This window comes from Heterocephalus glaber, unplaced genomic scaffold (genome assembly GCF_053883595.1).
Source record: "Heterocephalus glaber isolate CG9 unplaced genomic scaffold, H.glaber_assembly_v1.0 deba00001757, whole genome shotgun sequence".
NCBI classification, from domain to species: Eukaryota; Metazoa; Chordata; class Mammalia; order Rodentia; family Bathyergidae; genus Heterocephalus; species Heterocephalus glaber.
This window is the reverse complement of record NW_028258454.1, coordinates 3,779,909-3,798,907: the sequence shown is the minus strand read 5'-3', so window position 1 is coordinate 3,798,907 and position 18,999 is coordinate 3,779,909. Positions and strand designations below refer to the sequence as shown.

General features: G+C 40.6%; 1 protein-coding gene across 4 annotated transcripts in view; it reads left to right on the top strand.

Moving 5' to 3' along the window:
* The window catches only part of Iqgap2 (IQ motif containing GTPase activating protein 2), a 284,128-nt gene that overhangs the window by 218,738 nt on the left and 46,391 nt on the right, over positions 1 to 18,999 (top strand). For all 4 annotated transcript variants that reach the window (XM_004870168.4, XM_021248556.2, XM_087201158.1 and 1 more), the window contains 4 exons: positions 11,325 to 11,408; positions 12,529 to 12,600; positions 13,064 to 13,133; positions 14,753 to 14,961. In XM_004870168.4, coding sequence (XP_004870225.1) covers positions 11,325 to 11,408; positions 12,529 to 12,600; positions 13,064 to 13,133; positions 14,753 to 14,961 — 435 coding nt within the window. The remainder of the gene's footprint in view (positions 1 to 11,324; positions 11,409 to 12,528; positions 12,601 to 13,063; positions 13,134 to 14,752; positions 14,962 to 18,999) is intronic.

Genomic DNA, 18,999 nt, shown 5'->3' with positions numbered 1-18,999 from the left:
ATCTGAAATTTCTGTCCTCACATTGGCTCATTCTGCTGTGTAGACTTTCAATGGAGTTTTTCATGTCCTGGAAATCTATTTGCATCTGTTTTATGGATTCCATTTGTTTCCTATGTTGGGATTCCATCATGTTCCTGAGCTCCTCTCTAGATTTATTAATCATGTCTTGCACTAGAGGAACAATTTCTCCTGTTATCTGAGAAATTATTTCTGATTTCATTCTTTCCAGATCCCCTTTTGTTGCCAGTTCAGTGGGTCCAGGTGGTTGAGTATCAGAGTGTTCCATCTCATTTCCCTTTGGGGTTGCTGTAGGTGATCTGGAAGTCTTGTTTTGAGACACTTATTTATGTGTTTTCTCATTTCGACTGGGGTGGGGACTGTTAGCGCCTGCATGGATTACCTCCTCTGAGCTGGGTGAGGTCGGACAGGGGCCAGGAGCAGCGGTAGGGATGGTGACCCAAAAGCCCTTTCCTATGTGCTGGGAGCAGCCAGAGGGATGGTGGCTGGGAAGCCCCTTCCTCTGGACCAGGAGCAATGGGATGGCAGCTCAGAAGCCCCTCCCTCTGAGCCAGGAGCAGTGGGAGGGATGGTGGCCTGGAAGCCCCTTCCTCTGGGCCAGGAGTGGCAGGACAGAAGGTGGCCCAAAAGCCCTTTCCTCTGGGCTGGGAGCAGCGGGAGGGATGGTGACCGGGAAGCCCCTTCCTCTGGACCAGGAGCAGTGGGACGACGGCTCAGAAGCCCCTACCTCTGGGCCGGGAGCAGCATGACTCAGTACCTTTGTCTGGTGGTCTGGTGTCCTCTGCGTCTTTGTAGTGTGGAACCAGGTGGCTGCTTGTCTGCAGCGGGGTGATTTGGTATCTTCTACGCGACTCAGGACCTCGGTAGGGCATGCACTGACCTTCCTGTGTGCAGCAGGCTGATTCGGCATATTCCTTGCGACTGGGGACCTCAGTAGGGCATGGGCAGACCTGCCTGTCTGCAGCGGGCTGATTCGGCATATTCCTTGCGACTGGGGACCTCAGTAGGGCGGCATGGGCAGACCTGCCTGTCTGCAGCGGGCTGATTTGGCATGTTCTGTGCAACTCAGGACCTCGGTAGGGCGTGCCTCTAATAGCTTTTAATATTCTGTTCTTGTGTTGAATTTCTAGAATCTTGACTATTATATGCCTTGGTGTAGTATTTTTTCTGATCATGTCTAATTGGAGTTCTATATGCCTCACTTACTTATATATCAAATTTGTTTTCCATGCTTGGGAAATTTTCTGCTATTACTTCTGTGAATAGATTTTTATTGCTTTGTGCTATCTTCTGATTTTTCATTGATTCCTGTTAATCTTATGTTATTCTTCTTTGCATCATCTAGCAGCTGTTGGATTGATTTTTCATGGTCCTGTACTATATTTGAGAAGTCTTTCATTTGATGATCGCTAACCATCCAGTCTTCCAGATCTGATATTCTGTCTTCACGTTGGTTGATTCTGTTGCACATACTTTCAATAGAATTTTTAGTATCCTGGGTATCTATGTGAATCTGTTTTATGATATCCAAAAAATTCCATGTTGGGCATTCATAGTTTCTATCACTTCCTGAGCTCTTCTATTTTTTTTTTTTTATCTATATGAACTCTAGATTCACCAACCATATCCTTCATTATGGTCATTATCTCTTTAATTATCTATGTAATTATTTATGTTTTGATTTTGTCTAGAGACTTATAAATCTGCTTTGTTACTTCCACTGCTATCATTTCAGAAAGTTCAGCTGGGTGGCTTTTGATTTCTTCCACCTCAATGCCTCTTGGATTTGCTTTAGGCGAGCTGAAGGTCTGGGGTTGCCTCTTGCTCCCATGTGTTCTCATTTTCTATTTTTTCCTTTTTCTTTATTTGTTTTCTGCATTGATGCTTATAAATTGGTTATGGTAGGTAGCTTTATTACTAGTATTGAGACCTCTTTAAGAAATGACTACTTTCCAGACATATCTTCTAGGTGTAGCTAGATCTTGACCTTTGAGTCTGTTCCAGGATCCTGCCTCTTCTCTTTATTGGGGATGAGAGGTTGCAGCCTGTTTGGCCTAGCAATCAGTTTTTTGGTACTGGACTGTAATATTTTTTATGTTCCCCAGACGATCTAGGTTTTGGCCTACAAGGAAGATGAGTTGATCACAACAACTATGTCACCTTGGCTAAAGTAGTACAATCAACAGTAGCATCAAACACAGCCTGGAAAATGACAATATAACTAATAATTTGCCACCTTTAAGCATAGATTCAAGATTTATAGTTATATAACAAAATTTAAACCAAATCAGGAAATTACATACAGTAAATATCCACTCAATGGAGCAATTTTACACTAAGGGCAGAAAATTTGAAAGGGAGAAAAAGAAAAAATAGAGAAATAAAAGAAGAAAAAGAGATTAGAAGCAAGGCTGTAGGACAGAGGGAGATTACCAAAGCTTTAGGAAACTGGTGAAGGAGGCAGGAGGGAAGGAAAGAATGAAAAACAAAAACAGGGACAAAACAAAATTTAAAAGCTACAAGCAATGTTCATCCTCACAAAGAAACAAAAATAAACAAAATAAAAACAAAATGAACAGAATTTTTTTTTTTTAATAACCAAAAGCAAAAGAAAAAAAAAATGAAGAAGTTTCTCTGTGATTTTAAGCCTGTGGTTATTTTCTGGGGTCTACAGTTTTGTGCCAGTGTCCAATTCAAGGCATGACTCTGCTCTTTCTGGTAGACGAAGGAGGCAGTCAGAGCCCAGATCTGTACTGGATAATCCCAGCAAGCTAGCAGCAGGATAAGGGCATGGTTCTGGGACTATCAAATCCACGGAAGTTCAGGCTGAGCTTGACATCTGGTCATGGAGTTGGGCCCTGAGTTGTTTAGTTTTTGACACTCTGGGTGTCTCTTGCCAGCCTGACCACAGCTTCCTGACCATGGATCAGGAAGTGATTGCCCTTTACCCAGTGACTGTGGTAGTTTAACCCTGACAGCCCTGAGAGGAAACCAACCCTGCTCTGAGTCCCAGGATCAGTCGGCCCCTCCCTAAAATAGTCTGACCAAGCACACTTTCCAGGAGACATGGCAGTCACTTGGACTGGAGTCACCCACTAGCTGTTGTAGCACACAGCATCCACTGCTCTGTTCCACTGGTGTGTTTCTCCCTGGAAGCCTCTGGAGTTGCCCACTTCCACTGTGTCTCTGTAGATGGAATCATTCTTTCTCATCCCATAAGCCAGGATTTTTAGAGAAAGTACAGGTTGTCTTTTCCTTTTTCTGCATTGTGGTCTGTCTCTTCAGTTTCTTTGTAGACTCCAGTTTTTCCTTCAGATCCTTCCTGGGTCCCAGGAATCATTCTCCCTCCCTCTTTTCTTCCCCAAGTTATTTTCCAGTGTCTGTATTCAGAATTGTGGAGATGTTGATTTGTTTCTGCTTACTTCTCCACCATCTTTCTGGAAGTCAGAAATCACACATGTCTAAGAAACTACATATATCACCTTCTGCCTGGGCTTTCAACGCCAAGTGGTTGCTGAGTGGCAGCTGTCTTCTTCTAGCCTGAAAGAACAGAAGAACTAATGAACTGAACCAGATTTAGCTCTCTGGGAGAATGTCCCCCTTGAATACCTGTTGCCCCTCATTTAGTCCTACAAGAGAAATCTTCCTTCTGCAGGGTATGTTATCTGCATGACTTGTAATCCTGCATGACTTGATGAACTTTCTTGCTGAGAGGAGAGGCTCTTGGCTAATTTAGATGTTTTACCCCTCTTCCAACCAATACACTGGCTTCCAAAAGGCTGTGTGTGTTTGTCCTTTTCTCATGCGTCTAAAGTGCTGCTGTCATTAAACGTCAGCATTTGATGGGTTTTTGCTTTGGCCAGGTAACTATGAAATTCCTAAGCTGAAAGTTTCTAAATTGAAGAGCTTCTCTTTGGTATTATTGGTGAATCCAATTTGCTTTACTCATCTCATTTTAATGTCATTCACAGCAGAAGATGAACTGTTCAAACGTTTGTCTTCTTGTGTCTTGCATAGGATAGGTGATCAAGTGTTTGAATTTGCTCAAGATGTTCGTAAGGCAGAAATGACTTATTTAAAGAAATTTATGCTGTAAACCTGACACTCAGAGGATTTTTCTAGGCAAGACTAGAAAATGAGTTTTCAGTTTATACTTTCCTTAAACAAATGGCAGGTAAAACGTACATGATATGAAAGGGGAAAAAAGCCTTAAAATAGAACCATCTGCACAAATGCTAAGGCTCTAATTTTGCAATAAATCAAATGTCAACTGGCATGATGCAATTGGGACCAAGCCCACACTTCCCAGGCTTGAACTTGGAGCAGGGTCTAAGTTTAAAGTATAGCATTGCCCTGGTGTTAGAACCTAGGGCTGGAGTCTTGAACAGGCTGCAGAAGGACAGAAAGTTGTGTGGAGCTTCTTCTGCCAGCTCACTAGAGGCAGCAAATTAAACTCTTAAACCCACTTTCTGTCCACTATGCCTTCTTTCACTCCTCTGACAGTTTCCTGACAAGGAGGGCATGAGGTCTAAAGGTGAGCCAGCTTCACAAATGCAGACCAGAAATGATCATGCAGTCCCATAACTTTCTGACCCATGAAACCAAAGATCATGAACTTAATCTCATTTTTCACCAAACTGGCTCATTCACCCTGAGTTAGGGGAATGTTGAGATCTGGGGGCTTTCCGTGCATAGAACAGTTTAAGCTTTCTAATTAGTTGAAGTGGCCCCAGGCACATAGTCTTATCCAATTTGGAAAGAAATACAGAGACAATGCTCCCATGGTCCCAACCATACTCAGGCTCAACTACCTCCTCAACCCCAGTCTCCTGCCCAGGAGCTGTAGAGTGATACAGGGAATGCGTGTTATCAACATCAAAACCTCAAAGTGTTTATGAGATAAATCAGAAAGTGCCCAGCCTAACATGGAGGAAAGTCAAGAGGAATCTATATAGCTTTATTTATTTATTTATTTATTTATTTATTTAGCATACTGGGGATCAAACCCAGGGCCTTGCCTGTGGTAGGCAAGCACTGGACCACTGAGCTACACCCCTAGCCAGCATATTATTTTGAGTCGTTGGAAGGCCCTGATAAGATTATGTAAACATGAGAGTGAATGAGCCAGGAAAATAATCTCATAAATAGAAAGGAAAAGTGTATATCAAAAGAAGAAAAAAGGAATATAAATTAAAACGTAAGTGAAGTAAACATCTAAGGATGCTTTTCCAGAGGACAGAAGAAAGTTTTATACTGAAATTCCTTTATGCTATCAAGGATTGTAAAGTACTGTATGTGACTGAATGAGTGCAACAAGGAAAGCCAGAAAAATAAAATGGAAAGATAACCATTGGCCATGGGAACTAAGAGAAATAATGATGTCATAGACTGTAAGTGACTCTTTAACTAAAGAATGCAAATTAGACATGGAACATAATTGAAACACATTGAGGAAAAATGAGAACAGGCATGAAGGGCTTGGAAAAACTGTGCAAAAAGCTCAGAGAAAGAGTAGGTACTTAAAGTTTTTCTGATTTGGAAATTATGATGCCCCTTGTATTGCAGGGTTGAGACTAATCACACGGCAGACTTTCCCCAGTGTGTGGCTCTCAGATACTCAGTAAATGCTGAAGTGATGATGTGACAGAGATATGCCTCACAGGACAGAATGTGTGGATCCAAGGTTGAGATCATTGGTGTGGCATAGGAAGAGATCAGAAAAAATGAAACAAAAAATACTGGAAGTGACTGCCATAGAAAGGTTTTTTCTTTTTTAGCGAAGAAAGCTGGAATACCAGTTTTCAGGAAGGACATAATGGCAAACAACAAAACTTAGCCCAAGGAGTTACTGAATTATTGAACTTCAGGTCAGGGAATACCACAGACACCCGGCAAAGAGGAAGAAAGGGCTACGTGAAGCAACTTCACATAGGGAAGCTCCATTGAGGTGAGGGCTGGAAGGAAGGGAAGGGACCCCGAGGGACAGTCAGCCCTCACATTGTCTTTAAGTAATTTGGCCTGTAGATTGCTCAATTTTACCTTTGAGGAGGGAAGAGAAAAGGAAAATGTTTAGGGCTTTCTTGGCTAACTGACATCAGAGAGCACTTGTACATCAGAGGCTGGTATTGGGAATTTGCCCATTACTGTACTGGGTGTCTAATTATCAATCAGGTAACCAATTAAGCAAGACAGATTGTCCAAAGATTAATAGTGAAAGTTTATAAAATGCAACAGTAACCTCTGAAGTCTAGATATTTTTAAAAACTTATTTGCTACAGATTACTACACAGAAAACATTATTACTATGGTACCAGAAAACAGAATGAGTAAGATGATTACAAATTTTCCTACAATTCTTCATACTAGACAACAGAATAAGCCTCATACTGTTTTCTGTCCATGGGTTTCTGTAAAAAGTTGCCTCTAAATGGCTCCATGATTTAGAATTTTGTCTCCTTTTACATCTTCATCAACAGACCTTTTTCCTACCTTTGTTTGTAATATGTAGACCTATAATAAATGACCTCCAAATAGAAGAATTTCCAGTTTATTACTTCACACAAGAGTTCTGTTGTTAGCACAGAATTTAAAAAGCAAGGCTTGATGGAGTTAAAACTTAAAAACTTGAAATAGAAAAATGTAGAATTTTGACAAATGAAGCTAAGAATATAGTATTTCTGCTTCTACAAGCCAAATGTTCTATACCAAGCCACTGTGCCTTTGTTTAGAATATTTTATGAATAAAATATTCGCAAATGTAGACAAACTCCGAAAAAGAAATTACATAAATAATAATGTGTTGAAAAATGATGAAATCTCAATAAAAATGAGTGGTGAACATTGGACCCATAGTACATTAAAAGGAAATGCAGAATATTAATTAATCCTTAGTAAATTAAAAGACAGCACAAAAATGGTTCGCTATTAGATAATCCGTTACTGTGGTAGATTACTTATTCAAAATGTTTGTATATCTGAGGTCATGGAGATTGACAGTTTCTACAATTTGGGTGACTCTGGAACAGCAGAATGAAAAGACAAGCTAATACCAGTGTCTTATTTTGCCCATGAGTATGAATCAAGAATGAGCTGTATAACACACAGTCACACAATTGCACTTCTGTGTTTCAAAATCCAGCAAAGTATATGAACCATTAAGCCCATCACAACCAGCATGTCACTGGTCCAGTGCTGTGATCCCACTGATACACAAATCAGGTTCCTCTTCCTTTTGACTGATGTCCCCTCATCTCAAATACCACACTGTGACATCCCATGGTTGCACTTTCTAGGTGAATGACCCGTGAACAACCCTTTGTATCTTTTTCCTCACATTGCAGAGCACATGCCCGCCTGGTATGGTGCTGGAAGCTTGTCAGAAGTGCAGAATTCTGAGCCCCACCTCAGACCTCCTAAATCCTAATCTGCTTTCTAACAAGACCCTCAGATGGTTTGTGTATTCACATTAAAGTTTGAGCACTGTTAAGATCATGCCAGTTTTAACCCCCTGGAAAATTTATCCTCCTATAAAATTTTTCCTTGCTATAAAAGAGAACCACAGGTTCATCTCAACATCTGTTGCAAAGGCATTTGACAAATTTCTAAACCTATTCCTGAAATTTTTTCTTTTTATAATTGCATTGAAATCTTAGTTTATTTCAGATTGGCATCTTTATGATAGTGCATTTTCTAGTACAGTATTATAATTTTACTCCTTCATATTTCTTGTTAAGTTCACAGCTATGAAATTTTTTTGCTATTGTGAGTCACACTTTTATTACATTGTTTTAATTCTCAGAAAATTTATCAATTTTGTAATTAGCCACCTGGATGATCTCTTAGTTATAATTTTCATTTGATTCTCTTAAGTCATACTGCTTTTTACACTTTTAATTCAAAAAATCTTAGATTATATCAAGAAAGAAATTTAGAACAGCCTAAATAATATAGAATTATAAAATATCAGGGGCTTGACTTCCACTTCTGGGGAGATGGAGTATGTACTTTTCCCTGTTTGCCTATTGCGATACTACCAAAAGCCCTGGTTATTATATATGAAAAAGACTGTCCCGGGAAACTCAGGACTCCAGAAGGGACAGGATGATGAGTTTTTTAAGTTTTATTTTGGCCTCATGTACCTCAGACTTGATGCTGAAGAAGTTGACCACCCAGAAATGCCAGTGAGTATAAGACAAACAGAGCTTCAACGAAATTCTGCTCTCAAGCAGGGCCAGGAAGGGACAACCTAGCAAGACAAGACAACTTATAGACAGTCACCACCAACCCTAGCCAAAGACCACAAAAATAACTGGGACTCCACCCCACACACACTGAGGCTGAGAGAGGACTCAGACACCTGCACCTCTAGCCCACCGAGCAGCAACATAGTGGCCCCGCACCCTGCAGGGGTGGATGTGCAGAGTCAGGACTGTCCCTCCACCCCATGGTCATGAGGCCACCCCCCTCGTCACTCACAAGTAGTAAGGAGGGACCCCAGTGATATCTTCGGGGCTCCACTGGGCAGCTGGAGTCCCACCCCATCCAGCAGCATGGTGAAGCCCTGTCCACCTCAGGTGTCATTGCAGCCATGAGGAAAAAGACCTTTACCCCCACCTCCTGGAAATGAGGCCAGGCCCTTATCCTCATTGAAACCAGGAAAGGCCACCTAAAACTTGAAAGGATCAAGTCAGATCCAGCATCGAGAAATGTCCACATTGCAGCTCCCTTCATAGGGGCAATTGGGTATTTATTCAAAGCAGCCAATTACCGTGCCAGGAACCAAGAAAATCACAACTTCATTTTTTTAACTTCATTTTTTTTTCAAAAAAAGCTATATATAAATGCTAGCACAAAGATGATGGATGTTAGAATTCTCTGACAAAGATGTTTAGAGTAACCATCTTTTTTTAAAGTAGTTATTCACATATTTGAAAGTCTCAGCAAAGAAATGGAAGATGTAAAGAAAAACTAAACAGTAACTTTAGAACTTAAAAAGACAGTAACTGCTGGGTATGAAGTGGTGCACTCCTGTGATCCCAGCACTCTGGGAGGTTGAGGCAGGAGGACCACAAGTTCAGGCCCAGCCTGCACAATTTAGAGACCTAGCAAGACCCTGTCTCAAAATAAAAAAGAACTGGGGACACAACTCAGTGCAAAGGCCCTGGGTTCAGTTCCCAATACCACAAAAATAAAAATACAAAAATAAAAATGCAGTGACAGATGTGGGAAAACTGAGGATAGTCTCAACAGCAGAATGGGGTGAACAGGGATGATTTTGTAAACTACAAATTAGAACAGTAGAGATGTGCAAGTCTGGATAACCAAGAAAACAGACTGAAAAAATAACAAGCAGAGCCTCAGGGCTCTGTGGGACTAGAAAGATTTAACATGCGTGTCCAGAGGAGAGGAGAGAGGGACAGTGCTTATAAAAGCACTCTAAGAAATAAAGAGTGGAAAGGGGGATGCAGCTCAGTGCAAAGGCCCAGGGTTTAATCCCCAGTACCACAAAAGAAAAGGCAAAAATTATAATCCTGTCTATGGTTCTAAATGTATGTAGAAGAAATATGTAAAGGAATTCTGTTATAAATGGAGGGAATATAGGAGTAGATGAAGGGAGGTAAGATTTCTTTCTATACTTTACTAGAGGGTATGGTTTTTTCTAACCAGGTGCTTGTATTTCCCTAGGCTAGATATATTGAAAATTAGAAAAACTAGGGAGCCAGTAATCCCAGCACTCGAGAGGCTGAGGCAGGAGGATTGCCCCAAGTTCGAAACCAGCCTGGACTGCATAGTGAGACCCTGTCTCAATCCCCCCCCCAAAAAAAAAGAAAAACTAGGCAAAACGTTAGATCATTTAAAATTAGATATTACCAAATTCCCTCCAAAAAGAATGCACCCTTTTGTGGTCTCTCAAACCCCTACTTGCCCATCCGCCCATTTTTTGCCCACTGCTTAACAAATGGGTAAGGTGATCGTTTCCTCAGTGACTCTGATGACCACGGGAGGCTCCCTCAAGCCTAGAGTCAAACTGACGATTTCCCATATTTTTGTGGAATTTATTTCATGAGTCCCTCTAGAGCCCAGTTCTAGTCACCTTCTCTCTTCCGGGAACCCTCATCACTGTAGATCTGTAAGCCTCTCATTTAACACTGAGGACTGAACAAGGGTCTTTGCACTGAATTACACCCCAGCCCTGCCTTCCCCCCTTTTGAACTAGATTCTTAGTCACTAAGTTGCCCAGCCTGGGCTTAAACTTAAAGTGTTCCTGTTTTAGCCTCCCAGAGTACTGGGATTAGCAGTGTGTGGTACCACATCCAGATAATAACTTATTTTTACTTGAGCTTCTTTTTTCTCTTTTTTTGTTTTGTTTTGTTTGGTTTTGGTTTTTTTGGTACCGGGGATCGAACTCAGGTCCTTGCGCTTGCGCAGCAGCTGGCGAACCACTGAGCTAAATCCCCGGCCCTTGAGGTTTTTTTTGTAAGAGCATTATCTGTCATTTCTAGGGGAGTGAATTGAAAAATCTGGAGCAAGGTCTTCCCTAATCATTTTGATTCCATCATGTTTTTTTTATAAATCATTACAAAGAAGTATATTGCTTTTTAAATAATAAAGCTCCATATTTTATTATTGAATAAATGAGGTAGATTAATATATTCAAGCATGAAAAGAAATTTACAAACATAATTTGATGTTTGCATTTGCCCTCTTTAACAAGAGGAACTTATATTTCATTTCTAATTTGAAAAACAAGATCAGTGAATTAGGCTGAGTGCCCAAGATGTGCTTCAACAAAAAGATGCTAATAGATAGACTAGAGTAAACTGATAATAGTTATGGATTTAAGCCTTCCAAAAATACTAGCTGTATTGCAAGTTAGTGCAACACTTTCCTTTCCAGTCTGGGCCACTGTGGACCACATGTAGGCATAAAGATGTTGGCAGTCATTATCTTCAATTATTTGTGTTGTTACAAAATAACAGTAGCATCCATTTAATACTGTGTGTGTGTTTGGGCTAAATTCTATTTTATTACTGCTTTTTGACAGTGCAGGGCCTTGGTAAAGTAAACTTTCAAGCAAGAAATTGGAGGCCTATCTGGGGTGGCCTGCACCATCCCGGGGTCAGGACCCAGCAGCAAGCTGCTGTGTGTTCTGTCGGGTTCCTGTATACCCTGAGATGGGTCCTGAGGAGATTTGGAGGGCAGGGTCCCCGAAGTCCCGACCCAGTACCTCCTGAGATGTACTCCCTACTGGCACTTTCTAAATCAGCTGTGCTCATTAGTAATTCTGTAACCTATCTTTTCCTTAGGCTTTTTGGAAGGGATATAAACAACAGAAGGCATATCTGCTAAGGCGGCAAACATTCGCTGGTAATGTTGATTCTATTGTGAAGGTAAATATCCTTTCCTATCAAGTGCTTCGGCTTTTCCCCTCGCTTTGTTTTGATTCTGGAAGGCAGAGTTGTGGAAATGTTATGTGAGCTTTGAAGTCATCCTAACTCCACTACTTACTCATTAGATCATCTTCAAACCAGTGAACTGAGCTACTTATAACTGGTTCATATGGTTAGGAGAATCAAATTTGAAAGTGTTGTATAACCAGTAGATGTCTAGAAAATGTAAATTAATTATTTGAACTCTTGGGGAACCCGGCCCAAGTTCGTCTTAACATGCAAAGCCGTGACAAGAAGCAGAACCAACTTAGGAGCTGTGTTCGGGTATTGAGCTCCTCTGACCCACCTTCCTCCCAGGCAGATAGAGGAAGAAATGGCTGTGTGGTGACCACTCTGCCAGGGTGAAAAGCCACCGGACTGTGCACAAATGAGCTTGTAGAGAGAAATTAGAATCAGATGAGATCAGTTTAAAAGCTGTTTAAAACTGCGAAGGTAGAGAACGGGGTGGTCTAGATCCATTGTACAGTAGCTTCTTAATGAAAAGCTGTCCTGTGTTCACCATCAAACACAGGCTTGAGCCCTCCAAACTCTTGGTAGCAGTTGGTCCCTTGTAAGACCTCTTGGGATATTTTTCTATAGAAACCTAAAGGTTGTATTTAAAAGATAATGAAGACGGGGCAGGGGATTTAGCTCAGTGGTTCAGCCGCCTGCCTTGCAAGCGCAAGGACCTGAGTTCAATCCCTGGTACCAAAAAAACCTAAAAAACAAAAGGTAATGAAGACGTACTGGACAAGTTTAATTTGATGCAGTGATTTATTGCAACTCTCGGCAAATGCCTTGCTCTCTTAGCTTTTATTGGTTGGGATTAAAACAAAATAGTACAGAGCTACCTTACATCCCCACCTCTCTTCTGTTGAGATAATGAGATGAAGGGTAATATAAAGTGTTTTGAATCCGTTGAAAGAAGGCAACGGAAATGGGGAGTGAAGGATAGGCTTTCGATACTTATTATATAGCAGGCTGCTAATTTCATCAAATAAGGTATCATTATTTTTAGATATACAATTATATTGACAGTTGTTTGGTGATTGCCTCGATTTCTCTTTTTATTTGATTTTAGATTCAGTCCTGGTTCCGAATGGCAACAGCAAGAAAGAACTACCTTTCACGACTGCAGTATTTCAAAGATCATGTAAGAAAAATGCATGTGGGTTTCTATTTGGGCAGAGAGAAGACCCTAGAGAAGTATTTCCATTGTTGCATGTACAGCTTTCCTTACTGCTGACGGAGCACATCAAAGTCCACAGGAGGAATTTTTTTATAGTCTTTAAAGAATAGCTGTTTGTACATAGATTGTGTCTTCTTAGTTCTGTGCTACAACTTTTTTCCCTTTTTATTTTTTTTATTTTTATTTTTTTGGGGTACCAGGGATTGAACTCAGGACCTTGCGCTTGCAAGGCAGGCGCTGGAACCACTGAGCTAAATCCCTGGCTCCCTTTTTTCCCTTTTTAGATCTCTTTACTTAAACAGGCCCTTTGCAGTCTTGTTTCTACTTGGAGCAGATCTTAAATATTGTCAGTTCATTAAAGTTCTGAATTATAGGGTAGTGGAGTAGATGGGATCTGTGGGATCATGACTTTCTCGATGTTTTGCAGAAAAATGAAATTGTGAAAATACAGTCTCTGCTGAGAGCAAGCAAAGCCAGAGATGTCTACAGAACCCTGGGTAAGCAGGAGTATTCGAGGTCAACCCGGTTCCTTTCTAATCAAAGACAAGCCCTCTCCAGAGTAAGCTTCAGAGGCTGCTCTAGGAACAGAGGACGGTGCCATTGTCCGGTGGACTTTGTCATCTGAGGCTCTAGTTCTGAACAGGAGCAGTGGAAGGGATAAGAAAAGTGGATTTAATTTCTTCCTTAAAAAGAGTGGCGCTGGCATGAATGCTCCTATTTTACATTAAATTTGAACTAGAGTCAGCAATCTAATGCAAAAGAGTTAACCCGAAGATAAGCCTACATTTCAGTTGTTTACTCTATTAACTGGCCTATGTTGTCCCCTCCCATTTTGAAGATAAAATATATTCATATAAGACATTTTAGAAATGAGAGTAAAAAGGAAAAAAGCCACCCAGTCTCATCTCCCAAGGATGGTGATCACATGATCCAAGGTCACTTCTCCTGTAAAGGTCATCAGAAGTAGAAAATAGAAACATAGATGACTCTGGATTTGATTGTTCTTGCTGGCCTCACACTGTGTTGTTTGCGTTGTCAGCTTAACTTTTCTTACTCCCTGAGCATCAGATCACCATGGGACCAAGCAAGAAGTACAAGGAGGAACAGCTAGGGCCCCCAGTGGAAAGGACGTGGCCCCTGAGGGTGCCTGAGCTGGACTGGGCTCTTACAAGTCACATTCTTTTTAATTTTTATTTGTGTTAGTCAACGTTTACAGTATATAATGATTACATTCATTGTGGGGAGCTTGTCTGGGCACATGACACGTCTCAATTCTTCTAAAGTTCCCTTCCCCTCCCCTCTCCCACTCACACTGGGTCTAATCATTCATCCTTGAGGGTCCAGACGGTTTATTCTTACAGTTTACCCAGACTTGTTCTCACTAACCACACTAAAAAAGATTTTTTTAAGAGTCAAAAGTGCTAGAGAATTAAAACACAAAGTTGAAGGTATTCCAGGCAAACCCTCCTAGGATTATCTGAGGATATTCCTCTCAGTGACTGAGGGTAGCCCCTAGGTTCTGAACAGCCTCCCTTGGTCCATCACAAAAGGACAGGTACCAAGTTTCAATTTCTAACATCATTTTACTTCTGCCAGATACAAACATTCACTCCACTCTTCCTGGAGTTGATCCTGTTTGATCTTTACAGTCATTTAATGACCTTTAAAATTTACTTTTCACCCAGTTCTGGCACCCCCTCAAAGAGCTTCTGGCCTGAGAGAAATTCACTTTCTGCTTCCTGCAGCAAGAACGTAAACCTCTTATCTGGCTCGGCCACAAAGTCTTAGGGGTGAGGTCACTTGCATTGACTCTCTTTCCCAGGTTCCTCACCATTCTGCCTTGTCTGTGCATGGGTCCCAGGAACAGTATGAGAGGTAGCTGATAAATTAACTCAGATAACTAGAAAACACTGGCACCAGAGATGACGAGTTTTGTGTATTTGTTTATATGATCGGCTTTCTGGCCCAGACTTTACATGATGGAAAATGATTCGTTCCACAGATCGTATTTTCATTGGTCAATTTTTCTGGTATACTTTATTTACAGACCTGTTTTCTTTCCTGTTGATAATAATTCCAAGCTTTCCTAATTAAAGTATGCTTGTTCTTGCTGCAGTTGGCTCTGAAAACCCACCGTTAACAGTAATCCGCAAATTTGTGCACCTACTGGACCAAAGTGACTTGGATTTCCAGGAAGATCTGGAGGTAGCACGGTTGAGGGAGGAAGTGGTGACCAAGATCAGGGGCAATCAGCAGCTGGAAAAAGACCTGAACCTGATGGACATCAAGATTGGGCTTCTGGTGAAGAACAGGATCACAGTAGAGGTCAGTGGGCTCATGAGACGGTGAGGTACCGGAGTGAAAAATACACATGTGTATTGCAGATAATGGTAAATTTACATTTTTATTACAGTAAAGACACATTGCCATTAAACCCCTCAAAATTCTCTCTCTTACTTCGAACACAGCCCATCATTCTTGGTGCTTTACAAAGTCCTCTTTTGTGAGTGTCTTTAGCTATGCTGTCGTGGCTGCCTCAGTGTTCTGATTCCATTCAAAATGTTTACCTGTCATGGTCATTTTGACTAGGGGAGAGCCAGGGTTTCATGCTGTCAGATCTGATGAAGAAGGTGGATGAGGACTCCCCATCCTGTTTTTGCAAGGCTGCCTTTCTGTTGGATGGCACTCAGCAGCAGCATTCACTACTTTTCCTTTTTTGGGGGGGTACCGGGGATCGAACTCAGGTCCTTGTGCTTGTGCAGCAGGCAGCGAAACCACTGAGCTAAATCCCCAGCCCTTATTCACTACTTTTGATCACACCTCGTAAAGATACTCATGGCAGAAGGCTTCCAGAACTGCTTCCAAAAGTGGCAAGAATGATGGGATTAAGTGTATTCAAAGCGAGGGGGGCTATTGTGAGGTGGATTAATCACAATGTGTCTTTTATGGTAATAATTTTCTTTAATTTAAACATTCATTGTATAGTTAGATTATACCTCCTATACTCATAATGCTTCAGTCCAGCCAAGCCCATTTGGATTCTAGAATTAATTGTCCATATCATTTTGAATACAACATAGTGGCCCTTAGACCTGCAAAATTCTATGCCCCCAGTACATGTATGATGCATTGTCTAAGGCTTCTTTACTATTCTGAAATGAAATTTATAGATAATAAAATCTACTTATATATGTATATTGCTAAGATAATGAACACATCTATGTAAATATAAGAGAAATTAAAAGAAAGTGATTTATAATAGAAAACACATGTTTTAATATGAAAATATACAAGCCTGGTGATACGTTTTTAGCAGATGTTGCCCCACTTTGTTCACTCCGTAACGCATACATCAACACATCTTATTTTACCCCATAAGTGTATATCATGATTACAAGCTTGATGATATTGCAAAGCATGATAAAAGTACTAAGTGGCGCCACCTGCCTCGCAAGCAAAAGGTCCCAAGTTTGACCCCTGGTACTAAAAAAAAAAATAAAGCTACTAAGTGGTTGAGACACTCTCTAGAATCACCCCAGTCCAAGGACTCTACAAAGGTAATGACCCACGTGGGAGGGTGGAGCCAGCAGGACCTCGCTTTCCAAAATGAAGAACAGCCCTCGTAAAGTTCAGAGTTACCCAAGCATGCTCGGTCCCAAATAGACACAGAGATGCAGTCCTAGAAAACCCAGTGTGCATTAAAAGTTTTGTGTAGAGAAGATCTCTGGTGTATAAATGTAAGACAAACTCTAGGCTTAAACAGAGCATTGACCTACGTGAATAACATTCATAAGACCTGCCGGGCAAGACGAGAAGCAGTTATTTACACAGGCCCCCCTACAAGTTACTGGCCAGCAGAGCATGTGCCGTCCTCTAATTCCCACTCACTCAAAACCACAAAGGCTTCTGATGAAGATGTCCAAAGACACCCCTACATTTTCTAAAAGGGAACCACATCCATTAATAGTCTCTAAAGAAATGATGCCAGGGTTCCATATGTTTATGAAAACTGCTGGTGTCTGAGCCTGTAAAACAATGAATAAAGTGACATTTTTATCCAAGAACAGATGTCTACGTTAAGACCTCTCTCCTTATTCCTCTTGCTTTCCAATATGCCATGTTGGTTTTCAGAGAACGGATAGGTCAGGGAGGCTTGGGCAGGGCCGAGTAGGTCAGAGTGGAGAACCAGTGGCCGGTGTCCCACTCGCTCCTGGGTCAGGACAGCTGGCAGATAAGCAGCCTGGGCCCCTGGTCTGTGGGCAGGAGAGGCCCCACCCAAGGCCTCCAGACCCTGTAAGATTCCAGGGAGAGGGCTGCAGAGAAAGTAAGAGAAATGGAGCAATTTGAAAAATAGAATATGGTTGTCTTTTCTAAATATTCAAAAATAAAACTACAATTTATTCTCTATTTAACTCTGCTTTCTTAACTTATCTGGAAGAAATACTTCTTTTTTAAAAAAAAAATCATGTATTTGTATTATATGATGCAGATGAGAGCTTTTAAAGTATGATGTATTCCAGAAAGTCCTTCCGAGAATGCCTTTTACTGTCTTAAACTGTGGCTGTACTTTATCCCCATCAAGATGTAAACAGGAAATATCTTGCCTTTTTAAAATGAAACTTTAGTTCCAAATCAGTACATAGTTTAAATACTGTGTATCTTGTGGAAATACAACAACAGCAGATTTCCAGATGGCTGTGAAGACTTGAAGTTTTGTTTTTTAAAAAGGCATTTATTGCTGGATATAAGCTCTCTGGAAGGCTGAGGCAGGACAATTTGCAAGTTCCAGCCTAGCCTGGGAAACTTAGCTAGACCTATCTCAAAAATTTTTTTAAAAGGCTGAGGAGGGCCGGGGATTTAGCTCAGTGGCGTTGCCTCGCAAGCACAAGGACCCAAGTTTGATCCCCGGTACCACAAAAAAAAAAAGGCTGAGGATATAGCTCAATGTGAATGCCCTGGGTTCACTCCTCAGCACTGAAATAAAAAAAAAAAGCATTTATTATTAATTGATAGAATTGGGAAACAAAGTTCATTTTTTTGAGCCATGGATGGTAACAGTTGTCTGTAGTGTCAGCTCTTGAGGAAGCTGAAGCAGGAGGATGCAACTGAAGAAGCTGAAGCAGGGGGATGGCTTGCATATAGGTGATCTGGGCCAGCCTTGGCAACATAGTGAGACCCTGGCTCAAAAAAAATAAAGTTAATCTTTTAAACACCAAATATGTATCCAACAACTATTAGAAGTTCACTGATTATTAAATATGTAGTCTTTTGTCATTGATAGTAGCAATTTTAGTTTAATGGTAAACACAAGAGAATTGAAGCTTTATTTCTAGAAGTGTTGTAAAAGCCAGAAACAATCTTAAATAAATGGAGAGTTATAAAATTAGTTTAACATGTGCATTATACAGCTACAAGAATAACGTTTTTGCAGAATATTTAATGACAAGGAAATGGTTTGCAATATACTAGAAAAGAAGGTAGTACCTAAAATGATTTCTTTTACTATAAAAGAAAATTTACTGAAGAAAAGCCAGAAGGGAAAAAAATTAAGTGATTTTTCTTTGAGCAACAATATTAGATTTACCTTGTCTTCCTTCCTTCTTAACATTGAAATTTGTCTAGTAAAAGAACAAAAGGTGTTAGAGGGAAGTGGCTTAGTTCATATAGATCAGTGGTGGCAAACCCATGGCACACATGCCACAGAAGCCCGTTTGTATCATTGAAAGCTCTAAAAGGTTCGCCATCCCTGTATAGATCAACTCTAGCTTGATCACCCTGGTATCCTTATGGTTTCTTACAATTCTTTAAAAATCAGCATTCCCACCAAAAACCTCAAATCAGTGGGTTAGTGAAGAGACTTGCATTGGCTTTAGGCAAAGAGAATGGCTTGGAGAACACAAGACAACAGAAGTCAATTCATAAGAGGAAAAAAAAGTACGGACCTAATCTAGCTTGAAGGAAAACTCAAACAGGAACTAAAAATAAATCATTAAGCGCTCAAATTTTCATTGATGAGTTTGATGTACCATACAAGAGCCCAGACCAGTCCTATCTGAAATTCTGGATTAAGATTTATTTTACTGCTTAATTATACTACTTCACTGCTTAAATTAGCATGGGACTGTGTGCTTGTTTTTTAACCTTTCTGATCCTTCTTTTCTTCATTAGAAATGTGCTTGGTGTTTTATATCTATTGTTTCTAACCTTTACAGCAACCTAGTAAGATTGCTGTTATTAAGTTCATTTTCTAGTTTACCAACTGAAGCTTAGAGAGGTTAACTTTTGCAAGGTCAAAAAGCTAATTATGCTTTACAAATACACATATTTTTATGACCTCAAAGCCCAGCCCTTTATTTTTTTTTC